The sequence below is a fragment of the Hydra vulgaris genome, chromosome 03, assembly GCF_038396675.1.
Source record: "Hydra vulgaris chromosome 03, alternate assembly HydraT2T_AEP".
NCBI classification, from domain to species: domain Eukaryota; kingdom Metazoa; phylum Cnidaria; class Hydrozoa; order Anthoathecata; family Hydridae; genus Hydra; species Hydra vulgaris.
Window position 1 is genome coordinate 27,642,736 of NC_088922.1, and position 21,179 is coordinate 27,663,914.

The 21,179-nt window shown below is 32.2% G+C and overlaps 1 protein-coding gene across 1 annotated transcript; it reads right to left on the reverse strand.

The window, feature by feature from the left end:
• Window positions 1-2,712: 2,712 nt before the first annotated feature.
• Window positions 2,713-12,201, reverse strand: LOC136078597 (uncharacterized). The gene is made up of 4 exons (XM_065794378.1): window positions 12,174-12,201; window positions 11,870-11,997; window positions 4,668-6,098; window positions 2,713-2,775 (listed from the first exon to the last, which is right to left on the reverse strand). Exons 1-4 carry the CDS (start codon window positions 12,199-12,201, stop codon window positions 2,713-2,715), a joined length of 1,650 nt encoding a protein of 549 aa, XP_065650450.1.
• Between the last annotated feature and the right edge of the window lie 8,978 nt (window positions 12,202-21,179).

Consider the following 21,179-nt stretch of genomic DNA (forward strand, 5'->3'; position numbering starts at 1 on the left):
CATTTACCATGTGATGATACAATAATGATCTGTGGAACACAACGTCTTGGTTGGATGTGGACTGTATTGATGTAATGAAACACTTGTTGTATTTCACTTCTTGTATTGATGTTCTTCGATAAAAGACATTGATAAAACTCACTTCGATAAACTGTCTTGATAATACTGACTGATTGACTTCCATATACTGACTGAATTACATGTCGATTTACATGTCTCTTAAAATGAACCTGTGTGAACCTGTTCTGGAAGATTCTAGATGCTTCTTTTCGATGCTTCTGGAAGCTTCTGGATGCATCTGGATGCTTCTGAATGTTTCTGGATATTTCTGGATGCTACTGGATGCTTCCAGATGCTTCTTCTGTAAACTTCTGGAAGCTTCTGCATGCTTCTGGAAACTTTTGGAAACTTCTGGATACTTTCTTTAATTATTAAAAAACTTCCGTGACGTTGACACCGACCAGACTTAAGAAAATGAAACAAACCAAAAAAGTTGCACTTGTTTTGTCCGCTCCAAAATAGTCAACGAAATTCTGCCTGTGTGCTGTCACCTGTCAGCTGATTGGTCATGTCATGGCATGCAATGACTCTAGACTCCTGAACTGTTTGCTGTGGTAGTATAGTTCGTTTCGTTTTTAAGACATGTAAAATTAGGAACACTTTTTACCATTGTTCGATGTTAGTTGCAAATGTTTTGTCCAATACTGTATATATATTATTTATATATTTAATAATAGTTTATTTTATTGATAAAACATACATGTATATGTCCTTGTGTTTTAAATTTGCATATAAAACATTTAGCTTTTAAAACTTTTATGAAAAATTATCATGATCGAATTGATCATTTAATTCGTTCAAAATGAAAAAAATTGCTTTAATCGAATTTTCCTTAATTTAAGGTATAAAAAATCCAAGTTATACATAGTAAAAAAATAATAAAGTATATCCGTGAAAAATCTGGGTTTAATAGGGGAAAAAAGTAATAGCAGCCAATAAATTTTTTTTTTTTTTTAATTTTTTTATTTAGCCTGTATGTTCCTTATATAGATCATGCGGCCAAATCCCGTATTGTTCCCGTTAGACATCCCATATGGTTCCCATTTGTTTCCCTTATGGTTGTGCTAGCTGGGAAATCTGTTATTTCACCTTTCTTATATGGTTCAGACTTTGTCACCTCACCTAAAGACAAAGCTGAATTGTTTGCTAAGAAATTTTCATCAATATCATCTCTTGATACCATTAATTGCGTTCTACCTGATATAGCCGTCAAACAGCTTGACATTCGTATCGCTCCAGCTTCTGTATCTAAAGTGATTTCTTGCTTAGACTTTTCAACAGCTTATGGTCCAGACAACATACCTGTTGCAGTCTTGCAGAAGTGTTCTTCGGAGCTGTCATCCATGCTTTCAAAACTATTTAACAAGTGTTTATCAAAGTCTTGTTTTCGGCAAGCGAAAACATGACTTTGATAAACACTTGTTTTTTGAAAGCGGCATCTGTTATCCCTATTTTCAAAAATTCTGGACAGCGATTCAACTCGTCTAACTATTGTTTACCCATTAGTCTTCTTTCTATCATAGCCAAGGTTTTTGAATCTGTAATTAACAAACACTTAATCTCTCATCTTGAATCTAACAACTTACTTTCAGATCATCAATATGGATTTCAATCTTCTCGTTCTACAGCTGATTTGCTAACAGTAATAACCGATAGATTTTATCGTGCATTAGATTGAGGTGGAGAGTTTAAGGCCTCGCTTTTAACATTTCTAAGGCTTTTGATAAAGTTTGGCATGCTGGTCTTCTCCATAAACTTTCTACTTACGGTGTATCTGGTAACATCTTTAAGATTATTGATTCCTTTTTAATTGTAACATAAAAGTTGTCTTCGATGGACAGCACTCTTCTTCATACTCTGTAACTTCAGGGGTTACTCAAGGTTAAATCTTTAGCCCTATACTCTTTTTAATTTACATTAACGATCTTCCAGATATTCTCATATCTAAGGTGGCATTGATCGCTAATGATACTACCATTTATTCTTGTCATGATAAAAAGCCAACACTCTCTGATTGCTTCTAGGGGGCATTTGAGCTTAAAAAGGATCTCACTTCTGCTACAGCATGGGGTTCACAGTGGCTGGTGAACTTTAATTTAGATAAAGCCCAATTTTTTTCAGCCAATTGTTATCGCAATAATTTCGATCTTCCTATATTTATGAACGGTAATGTACTCGATGAGTCATCTTCCCGTCATCTTCTAGTATTAACTCTTACTTCCGATCTTTCTTGGAAACCGTATATCAAATGCGTTGCAAAATTAATATCTGCTAAGGTTGCATCTCTTTATTATGCTCAACACTTTCTTACTCAGGATTCTATTCTTTATCTCTATAAATCTCAAATCTGTCCTTGCATGGAATACTGTTGCCATATCTGAAGCGGATCTTCTAATGATGCCCTTTCTCTTTGAGACTAGGTGCAAAAATGCATTGTAAACATAGTTGGACCTGCTCTTGCAGCCAACTTCTAACCATTATCACGTCGGCGTAATGTTGCTTTTCTCTCTCTTTTCTATAAATACTATAATATACACGGCTCTAAAGAGTTAGCATCTCTTATGCCATCTGCTAAAGTTCATTCTCGTGTTACTCGTCATTCAATTGTCTCATCCTTTTTCTGTGACTGTTCCTAGGTGCTCCAAAAAACTCTTATTCCTCAAGATTTTTTCTTCGAACATCAGTTCTTTTGAATTCGCTTCCTTCATCTTGCTTCTTATAATACATAACGAACTTATTATATTAGTTATAAATGGCAAATATGTAAAATCCAAATAACACCTTTATATCCTAGCATTTAAAATGTGCTAAATAAAAAGTCAGACAACATAACGCAAGGAAATTTTTATTAAATTACTCAAATAAAAATTATAAAAAAGATAAATTACACAACACAATATTGTTTTATAAACTGAAAATATGACGCTAAACCAGTTTAAGCAGAACTTAAGCCTACCAGCATTTTTTTGGTCAGGAATGTATTTTATAGTTCGATGTTAATTTTTAACTCAATGTAAAAAATAATACTTAAACAAAAAAAGGGAGAGTCTACTTGAATCAAGAAATATGAGTGCAAACAAAAAATGCTTATGTTTTGCAAAGTTTAGTTGTTGTATATCCTGAGCGAGTTAATAGAGATAATGATCAAATTGGTTTTTTAGTTGATATTTTACCTATATCTCAAAGTTTATATTTTACCTATATCTCAAGATGGAGCAATTTTTTCATCAGAACAAGGTAATAATGACGACACAATCCATATTTTTTAAGTGTACTGTATTTCAAAATGATGCTCCTCTAGCATTCATTTTAGTAGAAAGCTCTTTTTAGTTCAAAAGAGTGTATATACAAATAATAATGACATGTCGTTTGTAGAATGGGAAAGCAATACAAAGAGACGTTTATTTTAAAAAAAATCTGCAATAAACTTTAGATGAATGGCTTTGAATCCCATGTGAATTACTTTTGCTTTTCACAAAATAACTAAGAAATTACATTGAAAGTAATTAGAAAATAGATGTTATCAGAGCACTGTTAATGCGATAAAAAAAAAAATAGAAAAGTTTTCTTTTTTTTTTATTATTATTATTCAGTGATCAAATACAAATACATAAATCTATTTATAATTTGATGAAGAGGTGCTACACCAGGCCCCCCTATGCTGACGAACATGGAGACACAGAAGCTACAGACAAAGCAGCAATTGTATCTATAAAGTTACTTTCTTATGTTGTTTTTGAAAGCGTTGATGGATTGAGCGTTCACTGCTTCTTGCGAAAGCGCATTCCATGGGGCGACAATTCTATTTGAAAAAAAGTTATACCGCTCCTCGCAGTTTTTTACCATCTGAAGTTCTAATTTATGGTTATGGCCTCTTAGAATATACTTATCTTTACTTTTTGAAATTTTTTGCGGAACGACAAAACTAACAAGCTCGAGTTTACGAGTGATTTTGAATTGCTCGATAAGATCTGCTCTTTTGCGGCGTTCTTCAAGAGTTGTTAAACCGAGCCGTTGGAGTCGATCTTCATAGGTCATGTGTTTAATTGTCGATATTGTTTTTGTTGCTCGATGTTGGACTTGCTCGAGAATGGCAATGTCTGATTTTAAATGCGGTGACCAGGGTTGTACAGCAAACTCAAGATGGGACGAATGTAAGTGAGATACAGAGTGCGCCATAAATAAAAACTGCGACTGCGAAATATTTTTTTGAGTCGCCCTAGCACTCTATTTTCTATTGATGCGGCTGACTCTATTTGCGGTCTAACGTTAAGGTCATTCGAGACCATCACACCAAGGTCTCTTTCGACTGCGGTTTCTTCGAGAGGACGACGGGTTCCGTCGACGTTTGACATTGAGTATTTGTACGTTGACTTGTTACATCCGTGCCCAACATGCATTACTTTGCATTTCTCAACGTTGAAATGCAAGAGCCAAATATGTGACCATTTCACTGCTCTGTCAACGTCATCTTGGAGAGTGATGTTGTCCGACTCCTTTTTAATTATCCCTATTATTTTGCTGTCGTTGGCAAACAGTTTTATATGATGAGTAATACTGTCCGGCAGGTCGTTTACAAAGATTACGAATAGCAATGGGCCCAAGACCGAGCCTTGAGGCACTCCACTAGTGACTGCTTTCCATTCAGAAGTAATGCCGTTTATAACCACTCGTTGACATCGATTGCTTAGCCAAGCTGCGATCCAGTCAAGAAGAGCGCCTTGAATACCGTACGCTCTCAGCTTATGAAGAAGGCGTTTATGTGGTACTTTGTCAAACGCCTTTGCAAAGTCTGTGTAAATGATGTCTACTGCGTGTCTGCAGTGAGTTGCTTCCGTCATGATATCCCGAGTTTCTAAAAGGTTTGATACACATCCCTTACGATGAACAAAGCCATGCTGATTTGGAGAAATTAGACCATAAGCAACGCAGTGTTCCATTATTCTTTTTTGTAAAATACTTTCCATAATTTTGCAAGGTATGGAAGTGAGCGAGACTGGCCAGTAGTTGGGTGCTTTAAGCCTACTCCCCTTCTTGAAAATAGGTGTTACATTCGATTTTTTCCATAATTCAGGAACTACACAAGTTGCAAACGAGCACTTATAGATAAGCGAAAGAGGCTTGGCAAAGGTAGCTAAACATTTACTAAGGACCCTTGGATGTAATTCATCGTAGCCGGTTGATTTTCTTTCATCAAGGTTGTTTAGGCATTTTTGTACTATATCGATAGAGAAACTTGCTGGATCGATGACACAAACTGCTTTAGTACGACTTTCAAAGCCTGGCATTGAACCTTCGGGCTCTAAAACAAAGACTGATTGAAAATAGTTATTTAACGATGCGCTTATATCGCCGGTATCGGTTGTGGTGTTGCTATTGACTGTTTCAAGCGATGTAATGTTGTTACTGACGCTCTGCTTGCTTCTTACATATGCATGTAAGCCTTTAGGGTTGCTTTCGGAATCCCTGACGAGTAGCTCTTCGTACTTTTGCCTACCAGTTTTGACCATTTTTTTAACTTTTTTGCAGGCAGTGCGATGCGATATTTTGAGAAATTTGTGCGTATCTCGACCTGCATTAATGTATTTGGCCCAAGAGGTGCGTTTAGCTTTGACTGCCTCAATAAGTTCTGGTGTTACCCATTGCTCCTGTTTTTCTGTAAAGGGAGTGGTAGTTGATGGAATGTGTAGGTTAGTGGTTTCATTATACACGTTTGCTAGAAGTTGGTACTCATCGTTTGCATTTAGTCCAGTGAATACTGTTTCCCATTCAACAGCTGCAATATGTGCTGATATTTCTGCGTAGTTTGCTCGACTCCAAATGAGTCGAGGTTTTAGCGGCAAAGTAGGCAAGTTGTTGAGGCATGCAACAGCAAATTGACCTTCGATGAAGCAGTGTGCTTGGCCCATTGGAGTGTCACCAAGAGAATCGCCTTGTTTAATGAAGATTACACGGTCTGGCTTATTTGTTATAATAAGATCGAGTGTGCTAGTAGGCTCGACGTGTCGACTACAACGGTAGATTGGGAATGTGATAAGCTGATAAGTTTAATTTTTTTAAATTTTAATTTTATACTAATTTACAATAAAAGTTAGAAACTGTACTGGGAATCTATTGAGATTATAGTAAACCAACGAACAATTGAACAGATTCAATGTCATAGTTATTTTTGAATTTCAAAAGATATTAAGGCAACAACGAAATTGGATAGACTAATATAATCAGACACTAAACAGTTGCATAGAAAATTATATCTGGCTTATTTCCTGGTATTATCTCTCTGTGTTCAAAACCGCATAGACCACTAACAAGACCATCAGCTATTAATAATCTGAGAGTTGATTTTAGCCACATAACTATATTAGTCATTAAACTTATTAAAAAACACAGACATTCTCTAACCGAATATAATTTCCAGCAGCGTCCACAGTGTGAAGACAGTTTTTAAAATACACAGGTTCAGGATCATCGCAATCACGTACTACCTAGAGACGGATCCAGCATTTTTTGGTTTTTGAGATAGCTAACTTCCAGATATAGACCGAACTTAAAACTTTTATATGTTTATACTTATGTCAAATAAAGATACTTTGCAAAAGATTGCGATGATTGAAGGCTGGGAATACGTAAGGCCCCAAATTTTTGCCCCTACCTGCCCCCGAAAATATTTTATCGACATGTTGATAAAATATTTTTATTTTTCTTATATTCATCGATACATTTTAAGCTTCATAGTATAATCTCTCAGCGTTCAAAAATTATGACCATATAAAATATGTAACCCCTTCAAATTGAGGGGGTTCAAACTTTATATGGTCATAATTTTTGAACGCTCAAATATTAAACTTTGCAATTTAAAATTTATCAATGAATAAAAATCTAGTTAAGAATAGTACAAAAAATATTGTGTCAACTTGTTGCTCACACGTTTGGGGCAGGAGAGGCAAATTTTTTGGCTTTTTTTTTCTCTGGCTCCGCTCATCGCAATCTTTTGCAAAGCATTCTTATTTGAAACAAGTATATACACACAAATGTTTGGAATTTGTTTCATATCTAAAAAGTTATCTCTCTCAAAAAACCAAAAAATGCTGAATCCGCTGGTCTACCTGCCTCATGTCCTGCTGCCTTGTAAGGTTTTCTATTATCGGCAAAGGCTAGAAAAAATAAATTCCGATCTGAAATTTTCCTTTCTTGCGGCTCTTGGTTGAGTAAAGGCTAGAGATAGTGCCTCATTAAAAATACTCATCTTGGTCAGATGTTAACTCCATCCAGCAACTGACTTATAAAAGCCTACAAGGCAAAAACTTTAAGTGTAGCGGAATAATTCAGTTGACCAGCCTCGCACTCCTTCTTTATCTATTAGACTGGCGTAGATATAAATCTGTGCTACATTGTTTCCTATCTAGGATAATGAATGCTGGATCTTCTTGACTTTACCCTTAGATTTTTACTTGTCCCTTCTTAATTGCGGTTATACAACTCTTCCTGTTATCTCCTAATGAGGCTACAGCTCTAAAACTCAGTTTAATGTTTCTGAGACCGGCTGATGGTAAAGTTTACCGTAACTACACATTTAATGATGCATCTTGACAATACAAATGTTGAAAAAAAATTACTTCAGCGAGAACTGTGGTGTAAGCAACTTTTTTTTCAATTCTGCCTTTGAATACTGCGCTTTTGGCAAATAAGCTTATTTTTTATTTAAGTTTATTTTTTGTTCCTTGATATTACAAATTCGTAATTACATAATAAAGTTTCGTTAACAGTGAATATATAAATATAAACAAAATATTACAAAGTGGTTGTACAGAAATGATTAATTCAAAAAAAAACCAAATGAATAAAATATAAATATAAAGAAAACCACTCTTGATAGATTTAAAAAAGAATCTAAACGGTTGTTTTTACTTATGGATCTCACAATGCTAGATTTTCAATGTTTCTTTTAAATAAAGTAAAGCTCTAATAAAAAATCAAGATAACTTAAACAATCCACCATAACAAAGTTTATTAATGATGTTACTCCTTCAATATAAATATAAGTATATAATCGTTTTTTTGCAACTGCGGATAATGTAAGCATTTTATCAATTACTAATTATTACTTTGTATATTTACGCCAATATAATAATATATTTATAAATCACGATTTTATGAAAATGGGGATGGGTGATAAGACAGAATTATGTCTTTTTCGTGCTCCAGCCATTACTAATTTTTTTGTATATATATATATACAGTATTGGACAAAACATTTGCAACTAACATCGAACAATGGTAAAAAGTGTTCCTAATTTTACATGTCTTAAAAACGAAACGAACTATACTACCACAGCAAACAGTTCAGGAGTCTAGAGTCATTGCATGCCATGACATGACCAATCAGCTGACAGGTGACAGCACACAGGCAGAATTTCGTTGACTATTTTGGAGCGGACAAAACAAGTGCAACTTTTTTGGTTTGTTTCATTTTCTTAAGTCTGGTCGGTGTCAACGTCACGGAAGTTTTTTAATAATTAAAGAAAGTATCCAGAAGTTTCCAAAAGTTTCCAGAAGCATGCAGAAGCTTCCAGAAGTTTACAGAAGAAGCATCTGGAAGCATCCAGTAGCATCCAGAAATATCCAGAAACATTCAGAAGCATCCAGATGCATCCAGAAGCTTCCAGAAGCATCGAAAAGAAGCATCTAGAATCTTCCAGAACAGGTTCACACAGGTTCATTTTAAGAGACATGTAAATCGACATGTAATTCAGTCAGTATATGGAAGTCAATCAGTCAGTATTATCAAGACAGTTTATCGAAGTGAGTTTTATCAATGTCTTTTATCGAAGAACATCAATACAAGAAGTGAAATACAACAAGTGTTTCATTACATCAATACAGTCCACATCCAACCAAGACGTTGTGTTCCACAGATCATTATTGTATCATCACATGGTAAATGTAAGACGTTACCGTCTTACATTTACCATGTGATGATACAATAATACCATGCCTTGAGAAGCGTGATTATTTTTTTAAATTATTTTTATGACTTCAAGTGCAAAAATGGCTCCCGACAGTCTTGGATTGGAACTAAGAAAGAAAATTATTGACGATTACGTAAGTGGAATGTCACAAAAAAGTATTTGTGATAAATATCGCGTGAAAAATGGACCGTATCAAGACTATGATCCAAATATCGTTCTACGGGGAAGTTGGCAGCAGATAACAAAGATGGAAGACAGCGTTCCACCACTTCTAGAGAGGATTCTATGATCGTCAGATCCGTCAAGAAGGATCCCTGGATATCATCAGTCGAGATACAAAAGCAATTAGTGCTGCCTGTATCGGACCGAACAATCAGACGACGTACTGTTGAAGCCGGATTGTTTTCTTGACGCCCTGCAAAGAAACCGCTGATTTCACTAAAAAACCAGAAGAAAAGACTCCTGTTTGTTACATCTCATATTGACTGGAATGTGGAGAAATGGCGAACTGTCCTGTTCAGTGATGAATCGAAGTTCAACATAATTGGGAGCGATGGCATTTGCCGTGTACGTCGACCGGCCGGAAAACGCCTCGATTTACGTTACTGCCATAAGACCGTGAAGCATGGTGAAGGCAATGTAATGGTCTTGGGGTGTTTTTCTGCTAACGGTCTAGGTCCAATACATCGAAACGATGGAATAATGGACCGTTTTATGTATAAAAATACCCTGAAAAATGTTATGTTACCTCATGCTGAATGGAATATGCCAATAAAATGGGTTTTTCAGCAAGACAACGATCCGAAACACACTGCAAAAGTAGTCAAGCAGTTTCAAAAGTTTCAAGACAACCACCTATCGGTGATGGATTGGTCGCCTCAATCTCCGGATCTCAACCCTATCGAGAACCTGTGGGAGATCGTCAACCGCAGAATTAATCGTAAAGGTGTTCGTAATAAGGATCAACTGTTTGAACAAATCCAAAAGGCCTTAGCAGCGATCCCACAAAGTTTCATTGATCACCTGATCGAATCTATGCCTCGAAGATGCAAGGCTGTGATCGAAAACAAAGGATTCGCCACGAAATATTGATAGCGAAATACAGCTTGGTCAACATTTTGTCGAGTTGCACTTGTTTTGTCTCGAAGGAAATCAACTTTTTTTATTACTTTTGATTAATTTATTAATTTTCGTGTACAAATAATGAACTTTGTGATGAATAAAACTTGAAGAACTTTGTCTCTAAACAGTTACATAGTTATTTCTCTAAATTGAAAAAATGCAGCACTTTTATATAAAGAAACTAAATTAGCATTATTTGGTTGCACTCGTTTTGTCCGATACTGTATATATATATATATATATATATATATATATATATATATATATATATATATATATATATATATATATATATATATATATATATATATATATATATATATATATATATATAAATTGTATTTATTGTAGTTGGCGAAATAATCATGTTAAAAAAAAAAACTCTAACACTGTGGAAAGAACGCGGAAAACTTGCAGAAGACCAAATGGTCTCATCATCAAGAACCGCTTTACATTGCCGTAATTATAATAATATATAAAATTTTTACATAAAATCGTCTTATTGTAATGGTATTAAAATAACAAGTATACAAATATATTTTTATAAAGATCGTTTAATTTTTTTGATTTTTTTTTAATAATATTTACACATTTTTTACTAATGCAATGTTGAAAATACATTTATATAATGAAAAACAAGAAGTTATTTAAGAAGCTTGCAGAAAATAAATTTAGAAAAAATCACTAACTAAATTTTTATACTTTAGAATACTCTTTTTAATAGTTTTTTTGAAGCAATGTCAATTTTTTAAATCAATGTTGTTTGAATTAATTAGTAAAAACTTATTCAAGATATGAGGTGCACGATGAGTCATTTTGAATCGTTCAAGCTTATTTTTGCATGAAGGCTCTAACAGGGTACTATATACAAAACTATAGTAGATTTGTTTGAGTAGTGGTTTTTTTAATGACTGGTATATTATTCCTATGCTTTTGGGTATTTTACTACCTAAATAAGCGATATGTTTATTCCAATTTAGATTTTCGTCACTAAAAACACCCAAAAATTTTGTAACAGTATCCCTACTTCTCTATTTTCAATAAACCAATTCGCAAAAAAAAGATTAATTCTCTCAAGTATCTTAGAGATTGTTGAAAGTATTGATATTGGTATAAAATTACCTATTTCACTTGCATCTCCTGATTTAAGTATAGGTTTTACTTTAGTAGTTTTTAGTTTTTAAGGAAATATTCTTTTATAGAGTGTTTAAAAATTTTGAATAAAGGAATTTAAGCTCATTGTAGCAGTTAATTACTATGTTGCTATTGACATCGTCGATTCCAGTTCCAAAGTAATAATGTATAATGCGTAGGAATGAAATAAATTAAAAAAAAACAAAAAAACTACAGTATTTAATTAGGTTTTTCTGTTGTTTTTTTAAAGTTACTTCGAAGACCACGAATATTTGTAAAAAATAATTTGAAACAGTTTGGTGGTAGTGATGGTTTTTTTAGGTTTAATATTTTTAATTACTTTAGGTATGGTTTAAGTTAAAGTGAACTTGACTCAAAATTAAAATAAATTTTTTTTTCTTTTTTGCAACGTTTATATCAACGCCCCCAAGAAGTATGATAAAGCAGCACTTTTTCTAATTGAAACTTCATCTGGATAACATGTTCAAGCAAATGTATGAACAAAAAAAAAAATAGATTTATTATTTAAATAACAACTTTCAAAGTATTGCGTGACAAGACAATTTTGAATGATTCAAAATTACCTCATTCTGCTCAACAAACATCAGATTAGATACTGCATCTCTTCCAAGTTTAAGAACTTTTAAACCATCTTGCAGTGGTGGTATCAATAGGTATAGGAACACTAAATATGATAACTCGGTCATTTTATCTACAAAAGATAATAAATTAAATTTTGTCAAATGTTGTATATTAATTTAATAACTATTGAAACTTACCTTTGTCGTATTTATATATGATAGATACGTTCTGAATATTTGTTGCATTGTAGAGCAGCATCTGTTGATAAAAAGACAACCAAGAAACCCCAGAGAGAGAGAGATTTACCTGTAATTGCTGCAAACTCCTTGTTCATCTAAAAATAATGGTATCAAAAATATTTAAGTAACAAAAAAAGTTTGTTATTCTAAAAATTTTATGATTAGTAATAATTATTTTTTAATTATATAAAATAGTTTAATTTCAATTTTTAACCATCCATAAAATTTCATATTCAACAGGGCAACGTGTATTATTTGTTATTTACGAAAATAAATTCAGTTTTTACTTTTATTTATATTTATAGATTTATTTAAAGAATAAAAAGAACTTATTTACATTAAAATCTGTTTTACATCAAAATCTATTTAAAATAATACTAGTATCAAGGTGGCAGGTATTAATCCTAGCAGGCCTATTTTCTGCTGTGTCATGAGTTATTCTAACTTAGATAAGTTTCTTGCTGTTGGCCTACTTTCTCGAAGATGACGCTAATTTTTATCAATATTTGATAAAATATTACTCATCGGAACGCTAAAAATTTAATGAAAACATACATTTTCGTAACAAAAAAGTAATATAACCCAGCGGGCACAGACGTCCATGGGACGTCTATACAGCGTCTCCCAGACGTCACCAGTTCGTAGGACGTCCTTAAGACGTTTAAAAGACGTCCAACAAACTTGTGTATTATACGTCCTACAAACTATTACGTCTAGATCTGACACAGAATGAGTTTTGTTGTCTTGTAAGTCTTTATAATTATGGTTCAAAATGAATAATAAGAGTTTAAAGCTTTTTTTATAGATTTTTAGATTTTTATAAAAGTTTTCAAGATTTTTTGTTGATGAATTAGCATTTCAATGATTGATCTGACAACTAATTTTAATTAATATTATTGTTTGTATATTGATTTTTTCTATCATTTACCTTTTTTAATATACACAAAAGATGCTAAACACCAATACTGAATTGGAGTTTAATTCAGCTATTGAAAATTAAAAAGATATATCATGTTTTTACCAATATATTATGAAAAATTGGATACCATATAAAGATTCTATATCAGCTTTTGGTCGCAAAAATGAATGTCACCTTAGCAATCGTACAAATTATCGAATAGAGAGGTTTAGTTTTTTAAAAGCTTGTGTTTTCTAGAATTGTTTTTTCTTTCTTTCTTGTGTGCAAAAGTTTATTATACTTGTCTATATACTTAAAATTAATGTTTGTATACTATGTTAATATCCTGCTTCTGGTAACTTGTAATCCAGTTTTTTGAAAAAGGCCATCATAGCAATACATATTATTGACATTATTTAAGCTTCCATGGTACTCTAAAGAAATTAATTTCTTCTTTAAAAATTGAAATGATGTGTTAGTGAACAATTTACTGGGTATGTTTTTCTCTCTTATCTATGGAATCTGCTCATCGGAATTTTGAAAATACATTTTAAAATGTTACACTCAACAAATCTTCTTTATTAGAAAAGACATGTACTCGTTATTCTTCTCATTTACTACAGAATGAGGCGGAAATGGCTTGTCGTAATGGGTATACTGTTAACGAAGCAAATAAAATGTCGTTTATTCATATAAGTAATGCTTATATTATAATAATATTTCCTATAGCTTGTTTTTTATTTAATTACATTTCTTTTAATATACTAGAACCATAACATATCAGGGTTTGTGGTAACCAGCCCTTCTATGCATAATGCATATTATATAGATCTTAATTTTTACTATTCATGCAATTTTCAAAAAGAAATGGGGCTACCTTGTCGTCATTTGTTTGTAGTATGGATTGCTTGTGAAATAGACTTATTCGGACCAGAAACAATTGCTTCCAGGTATGTTTTGTCTCTTTTGGCCATCTTGGTAACTTTAATTTGTATTCATATTATCATTTTGAATATTACATTTAATATTATCAACAATGATTAAGTATTAATAATGCAGGTGGCTCTTGTCTACTAATACTCCGAACTTGGCCAATGTTTCACAAAGCACTACCATCTCTATTCCGCGTGTTGCTCCAAAATTGTCACGTTCCTCAAGGTTCAATTCATTAATGTTGTTAATGAAAGAAATTGCGTCTTACGTAGTTGATCAGCCGCAGAAAACATTTCCATTATATTACGAAAGTATTGAGCGTCAGCAGAAATATTTAATAATACTCCAGAAGAAGCCTTTAATGCTTTAGAAAACATTGAGTCAATTCATTTAGAAATAAACAGCAATGCAATTGTTTCAGGTTCCTCAAAATATGTTGATGTCTTAGACAAACAACTAACTGTTAATTGCAGTTTTGACCCTGCCATTGTTGCATCATCTGATGTTGCATCAACTGATTTTGCTATAACTGATTTTGCAATAACTGATGTTGCAATAACTGATGTTGCATCAACTGTTAAAACAACTGAGGCTTCAACAAATGGTGTTGCATTAACTCAATTTAATGAGCGGTGTCCATTTCCAAAACCTTTTACTGAAGAATTATTTTTCGGCACAATACCAAAAGTCCGTGGCAGACCAGCTGCAACCAAACAGTGTGCATTCAAAATATTTGGTACTAAAACAAGTAAGCCTTCATCCTTATTGCCTAAGACTTCAGAATCTCTGCAAAATATGGAAATTAGTGTAATCCAATTACACTACTTTATATTATATTGAGTATGTTAGCTAACTTAGATCCTATGGCTTATTCACTTTTTTTTCCAAGAAATGGCATAATTGGTTTGCAACCCTGAACATACAACATTGGTTAGAAACCATGGCAAGAAACTATTTCAGCGATATGCTGCTGATGCATATGCTAAAATTGAAGAGCAGTGTCTTTCATAGAAAGAACAAAGCAAACTGAGAAGCATGCAATATGATGTCTTACATGAAGATGTAAGCAACCTTGGTAACAATTATAATGTTCAATCAGGGTGCGTTATAATTTTCTATTCACTTAGGAAGTCTTAAAAAAAACTATGAAAATGCTATGGCTATAATTAAAAAGTTAAAGTAATAAAAAAGATCTGGTAAACCAAATCTTTTTATTACTTTTTGTCTGCAACCCAATATAGTGGTGTGTGGTAAAAAAAATACACAAATTTATTTTCAAATGTTGTTAATAGTTTATGACAAGTATGTTTTCATATGTAATAAAGTAAATGTTAATAGTTTATAAGATATATGTTCAAAGTTTATATATGTTTATATTCTTTTTTTTTTTTAAAAACGGTGTTACTTAGCAGTATGTAAAGCAAGATTGTTTACTCATTACTTTCAGATATTCTTCGATATCACGACTGATAAATTAAAGATTATTATAATAACTTCGTTTTTATGAATGTAATTAATTAGATTATTATCAGATTTGTTGTATATATTTTTGTTCTAATATAAGTAACCGCATTTTTTTACTAATAAAATTTTATTAAACCTTCATATAACTGATTATAATTATCCTAAAATGAAATCATTTTTTTTTTTTTTAGTTGTCATTGCTTTATTAGTTTGCTTACTGTTGAAATATGGTTTTAATTTAGTAAATTTACATGATATGAAATTTACTGTGTTAACCATTATTCACAGTTATGAAAAAATCAGGATTCTAAGCTATTGAGGTAATATAAAAAAGTCTTTTTTTAACGGTTAATTGTGCTATAGCTAGTGATCGACCGAAACCGAAATTTAAGCCGAAACCGAAAGTACCGAAATTTCGGTTCAGTAAAGCCGTAGCCGAAACCGAAATTTCGGCCGAAATTTGAAAATGAATGTTTAAAATCCCTGAACCTTTCATGATCACCAAATTTAAGCAAAAAAAAAACTATTTTACATATATCTAAGCAATCGCGATGTAACATAGTTTGGTAAAAACTATAATATGTCAAGACATTTCAATAATTAAAGGTAACAATAGAAGTATTTTCTCTGCGAAATACATTTTTTTTTTATGTTTTCTGGCAAAAGACTGTTTCTTTCATTTGAAAGAACGTCTCCAGCAGTTAAAAACAACCTTTTAACTTCGGCAAATGTTGGTGGAGGTCTAAGGAATCTCTTTGCTACTTTTGCTAAACCAAACTTTGCTTTTATTGTTATTTTCTAATATAAATCTATAAACCTTTTTTTTTTTTTTTGTTATTTAGGTGCCCAAAGAAGACCTATAGGTTTTGTCACAGCACCGCGGAAGTGCATTTAACCAGGAAGTTCACGCCTCCTTCATTACCGTGACGCAAAAATATATCCGAAGCTCGTTTCGAGCCTGGATCTCCTGCTTTTAAGGCAAGCGCTCTGACCTCTGCGCCACAGTAGCACAAGAAACTTCAGACCTTCTATAAACTTGAATCAATTTTTGAGATTTATAGGACTGCCGGTAGTTGTGTTGCTTTTTCTGTTAGGATATTTTTTAGAGTAAACCACTTCTTAAATGTGATGAAAGTCCGCTAAGTGATTGAAGTTTTGGATTGTGCGATCCACGAGATATTTTAAAATTGCAAGTTCCGTATTTGAAATCACTAACTGTTACGGTAAAATGATTCCATAAAACAGTTTTTTATCGATTATTTTCAATTGTAAAATTTAGCACTGAGAAACTTTTGATGAAACTATTGGTTTGGGTTGCTTTACTTAAATGTTAATTCATTTTAAGAATGATTTGAGAAGAGTAACTTAAAACTATTATGTAACGTGATTTCAGTTAAAATTTTTACAATTGCTATTACTAAAAATTGATTTACTAACAAACGATTACAATTAGGAAATCATTAGATCATGATCCCACTCTATATTAAAACTTAAAAAAAATCTTTTAAAAGTTTTGGTTCATTTCGGTTGCGGTTTGAACCGAAATTTCGGCCGAAACAGGAAAAGTAAAAAAATTGTTGAAGCAGAAATTTCGGTTTCGGTTTCGGCCGACATTTCGGCCGAAGCCGAAAGTTTCCGTTCACTAGCTATAGCTACTTTGTGCTAATATATTTTTTTGCCATTGTCATTAAAAACAATAACTTATGAATATAATAATTTATTGTAACTTGTTTTTAACAGTGCCTTTGAAACACCGTCTGTCTCTCTGTTTAACGAAAGTTTATTAATAAAGGTGAGTATTAATGGAACACTCTGTTATTACTAAGCTCTTACGTATTTTTTGGTACCATAATTGATTATGACCATGTTTAAGAAATGTTTTACGAGTCACTAATTCATGAACACAATAATATGTAAAATAATGCTCCCCTTTATTAATAAGCTTACTCATTCTAAAATACAATAATAAATATGTAAAATAATGCTTTTGTAGTTCAAGGCAATCTTTTTTTTTTCAGGTATTGGTAAGTTGTACTTGGCTTTCCTTCTCTGGTACTTGCTGTTATTAAAAAAAACATAATATTTTTGGTTACGTGGTCTTTAATAAATGCCAAGACTAATAAAAGCAAGCAAAACCAAAAAGATTACACTAAATAGATAAGGCTGCCATTGTCCCGATTTTTACAGAGGAGAGCACAACGTTAAACTAATTAAAACTTTCATAGCGTTCTTCAGCGGAAAAACCTGGACAATGTCAGCCTTATCTATCTTAGCCAATATATAGATAAATTTATATTTTATATTTTTCGGATAATACATCAAGTTAAATTGTTATTTAATTATTACAAACCCGTATTACGGGTTGCTTACTGCTAGTACAACATGAATAATTTTAAAATAAAAAAAGCGTTTAGATGTAAAAATATAAAATTTTAAGTACCTAGGATAATGTTATGTTTTTTAAGTTACTAATATACTTCTAAAAAGTATTATTTTAGTTTCGAGATAATACTGAGTCACTTTTATTTATTTTATTTTTTACTTAACTGCACATGGTAGTAAGACCTTATTCCAGCCATGTAATTCATACATCCGGAAATAAAAGATATTTATATTAAAAGGTTTACATCATTGTTTATTAAAAGGTTTACATCATCAAGTTAACTTAATTAAAACATTTTATGCTTTACAATATTTAGATAGTCGGCTTTTAAATTGACTTAAGAATTAACCTTGCAATCAAAGTTTAAATTTATAAATAATTGATTATGAATAATTCTTGAAATTATGAATAATTCTTTCCGATTTTCCGATTCCAGAACCTATAAATATGATAACTTCACGGTTGAAATTTGGTCAAAGTTGCTGAATTTTTGTCAAATTCGTTTACCTTCTTTCATCTTTGTCTGTGCATTTTTTACTTATTAGAAATAAAATTATGCCCTCAATGCTGAATGTATTAATTTTCTAACAGTGTATGATTGTCGCATAGGCCTATTTGTCAACACTTTTTTTTTCAAACAAAATTATAAAGATGGGGCTGGAACTTAACCCTATATTGAAATCTATTAGTCGTAAAAATAGATTGAGAAAATATTGGTTGCTATGCAACTATATATAGTTAACTTTTAGTTGGTTAATCAAAATCAATTTACTCGGACTCAGCGCGTTTGGTAAATAAGCTCCTCATTTAGTATTAAAATATGCAATAACATATTAACAATACTTTTGCCTATAGGGAGCCGCCAAATTTGCTAGTTCGATATTAGGCCTGATAAGAGCTCATTGTCTTCCTACTCACCAAGAATAAAAACCAGAAGAGTTTTTCTCACTTAACTGGCGTTGAGTGAGAAAAAATTCAAGTCTATTTTTTCGGGCTACGCACGTTTAGTATTTATGTTAAGTAAGTATTCAAAGTACTTATTTAGGGATAGTAGATCAAGGAGCAATTGTATAATCCATCAAGGAGCAATTGTTCCATCAATCAAGGATAAAAATGTTTAAATTGCAAAAATTAAACATGTTGACCCAAGTTTAAAATATTATTTACATTTTAAAAGTTCATTTAACAAAGAACTTTTCTACCTTATGTTTATAAATTCAAAAAGAATTATAAAAAGGTTAAAATGTGCCATTTTTTGTATTTTGATCATTTTTATACTTAGATTTTATTAACACTCATCAATATTTTAAGATTAGTTAAACCGTATTGTTAGCAAGATAAATAATTCTGTGGCGGTATTTTCCGCCACTTAAGTAAAATATCCACTACTTGTGATGGTTTGCTTTGATTTGCATTTTACCGCCACTTTAGCATATTTTACAGCTCTGTACGGCGGTATTTACCGCCACTTTAGCAAAATATTAACTTTAGGTGGCGGTATTTTGCGTCATCATTTTTACCGCCACTCTAGCAAATTTTAAAGTTTAGTGAGGTGGTATTTATCGCCACTTTAGCAACGTGCTTTAATTATATAGCTTTAAAAAATTTAAAAATATGATTATTTTGTTTTTCGAATTTAAACCTAACGGGAAAAAGGCTACTTATTTAACGTTAGATTTAACCTGCCTGCATTACGCTCGCGCAGAACTGTCTACTTATTTAACGTTAGATTTAACCTGCCTGCATTACGCTTGCGTAAACCTTACGAAAGCTTTACGTTGTATCTGCGCCTGCATTACGCTCGCGCAGAACTGTCTACTTATTTAACGATCTACTTAATTTATTTAACGCAACACTAGCTTTTCATGCGCAACCCTGACTTTACGAAAATGCTGCGAAATATTAGACAATACCAAATATTTGCAAAAAAATTAAAACCTTAAAACTTAGTACGGTTTCTGTATCCTTAGTTGAGCAACAGAAGAGTTACAAAAGTTTTTCAAATAACACTGGTTACAAATTTATATTATGAAAACTGCAGACATGTAAATATGTGTTTCTCGCTTAACTTTCATGCTAATTCTAAATATGTTATGTATCCAAGTTTTTGCAAAACGTCAAGATTTTATGCAGTTCGATATTTTGTTAAATGTTGGTTTATTGACTTTTTTCTATATAGTTATCTAAGAAAAAGTCAATAAACCAGCTACAAAATATACAACGTATAATAAACTTCAATCATTTAGAATATTATTGGAAACTACAAAACTATCAAACAAAGCGCAATATAAAAGTAGGCTTACATTTATTATCTATCACTCTTTTGTCTCCTCAGTGATTTTAGTTTATGAGGAGCACTAGGATTAGTCACCCATAATATTCACATTTCATTAACATTGGTATTGACTCTTCCTTGCACAAATGTCCTGATGGAATCTTTCACTCTGCTCTTCACCGTATACACTAAGATTTGAAGGAAAGCAGTCAACGTGGGAGTCCAATAGTGTAATTTGACACTCATGCGACAACACAAAGCTGGAAATTTGGCTACCATTTTCTTAATAAGACTTTTGTAGCTGTTTGACTTGAAGTTACCGAAGTAATTTTTGACAACATTTTTTAAAGCATATAAGGCTTCTAGTTCAACTGTGGTCAATTTAGATGTAAGCAGTTGGATCTGCAGTCCAACAAAGATACCAGCAGTCAACTTTGCTTTATTAAAAGATAATTGTAAGATAAATTTCTACATAAAAGTCAACTTACCTTTATGTAGAAATTTATCTTACAAATATAGAAATCAAGAGCCACTATGGTCCATACTCTTGATAAAAGCTTTCATTAACTCAATTTTATATGGAATGGTGGTAGAAGAACTCGATGTGCCTCTACCAAAGGTTGTAACTTTGGCACTGTAGCCTGGGGTGAATTCTTCTCTTGATGGTCACTCTTTTTTGACATAATGCTCAAAGTCAGCTCTGCTATCTTATAGGCACAAAAAACATAGAAATTCCGCATGCCATCTTTGGAGCCCCAAATTGACGGATATGATCTTTAAATCCCCACATATCAACCACTTGTGCTGGTCATAATTTAAAGAACTGAGCAACAGTTTTATGTTTTCATACGCCTCTTTCAGCGTTGCCGAGTGTGCCACTTTTTTTTTTTTCGCTGTTTATATAAACTAAAATTCCCTTTCACAAAAAATAAAATATAATTACAAATATATAAATAATAAATAAAACAGGGGCTCAAAGAAGATATGGATAGCAAAATGCCAACCTAATCTTTTCATAGAGCCCCTACAGATCTTAAAAATAATAGTAAAATATAGTCAATAAATCAAATAGAAAATTTACCAAGAAAAAAAAAAGTAAAAAAGTTAAATAATATTTAGA

Coding starts and splice junctions, on each gene's coding strand:
- LOC136078597 (XM_065794378.1), bottom strand. CDS start 12,201: ATGAACAAGGAGTTTGCAGCAATTACAG. Junction 6,099..11,869: donor TGTTTGTTGAGCAGAATGAG/GTAATTTTGAAT, acceptor TAAACTTATCAG/CTTATCACATTCCCAATCTA. Junction 2,776..4,667: donor GTGGAGTGCCTCAAGGCTCG/GTCTTGGGCCCA, acceptor ATGTATTATAAG/AAGCAAGATGAAGGAAGCGA.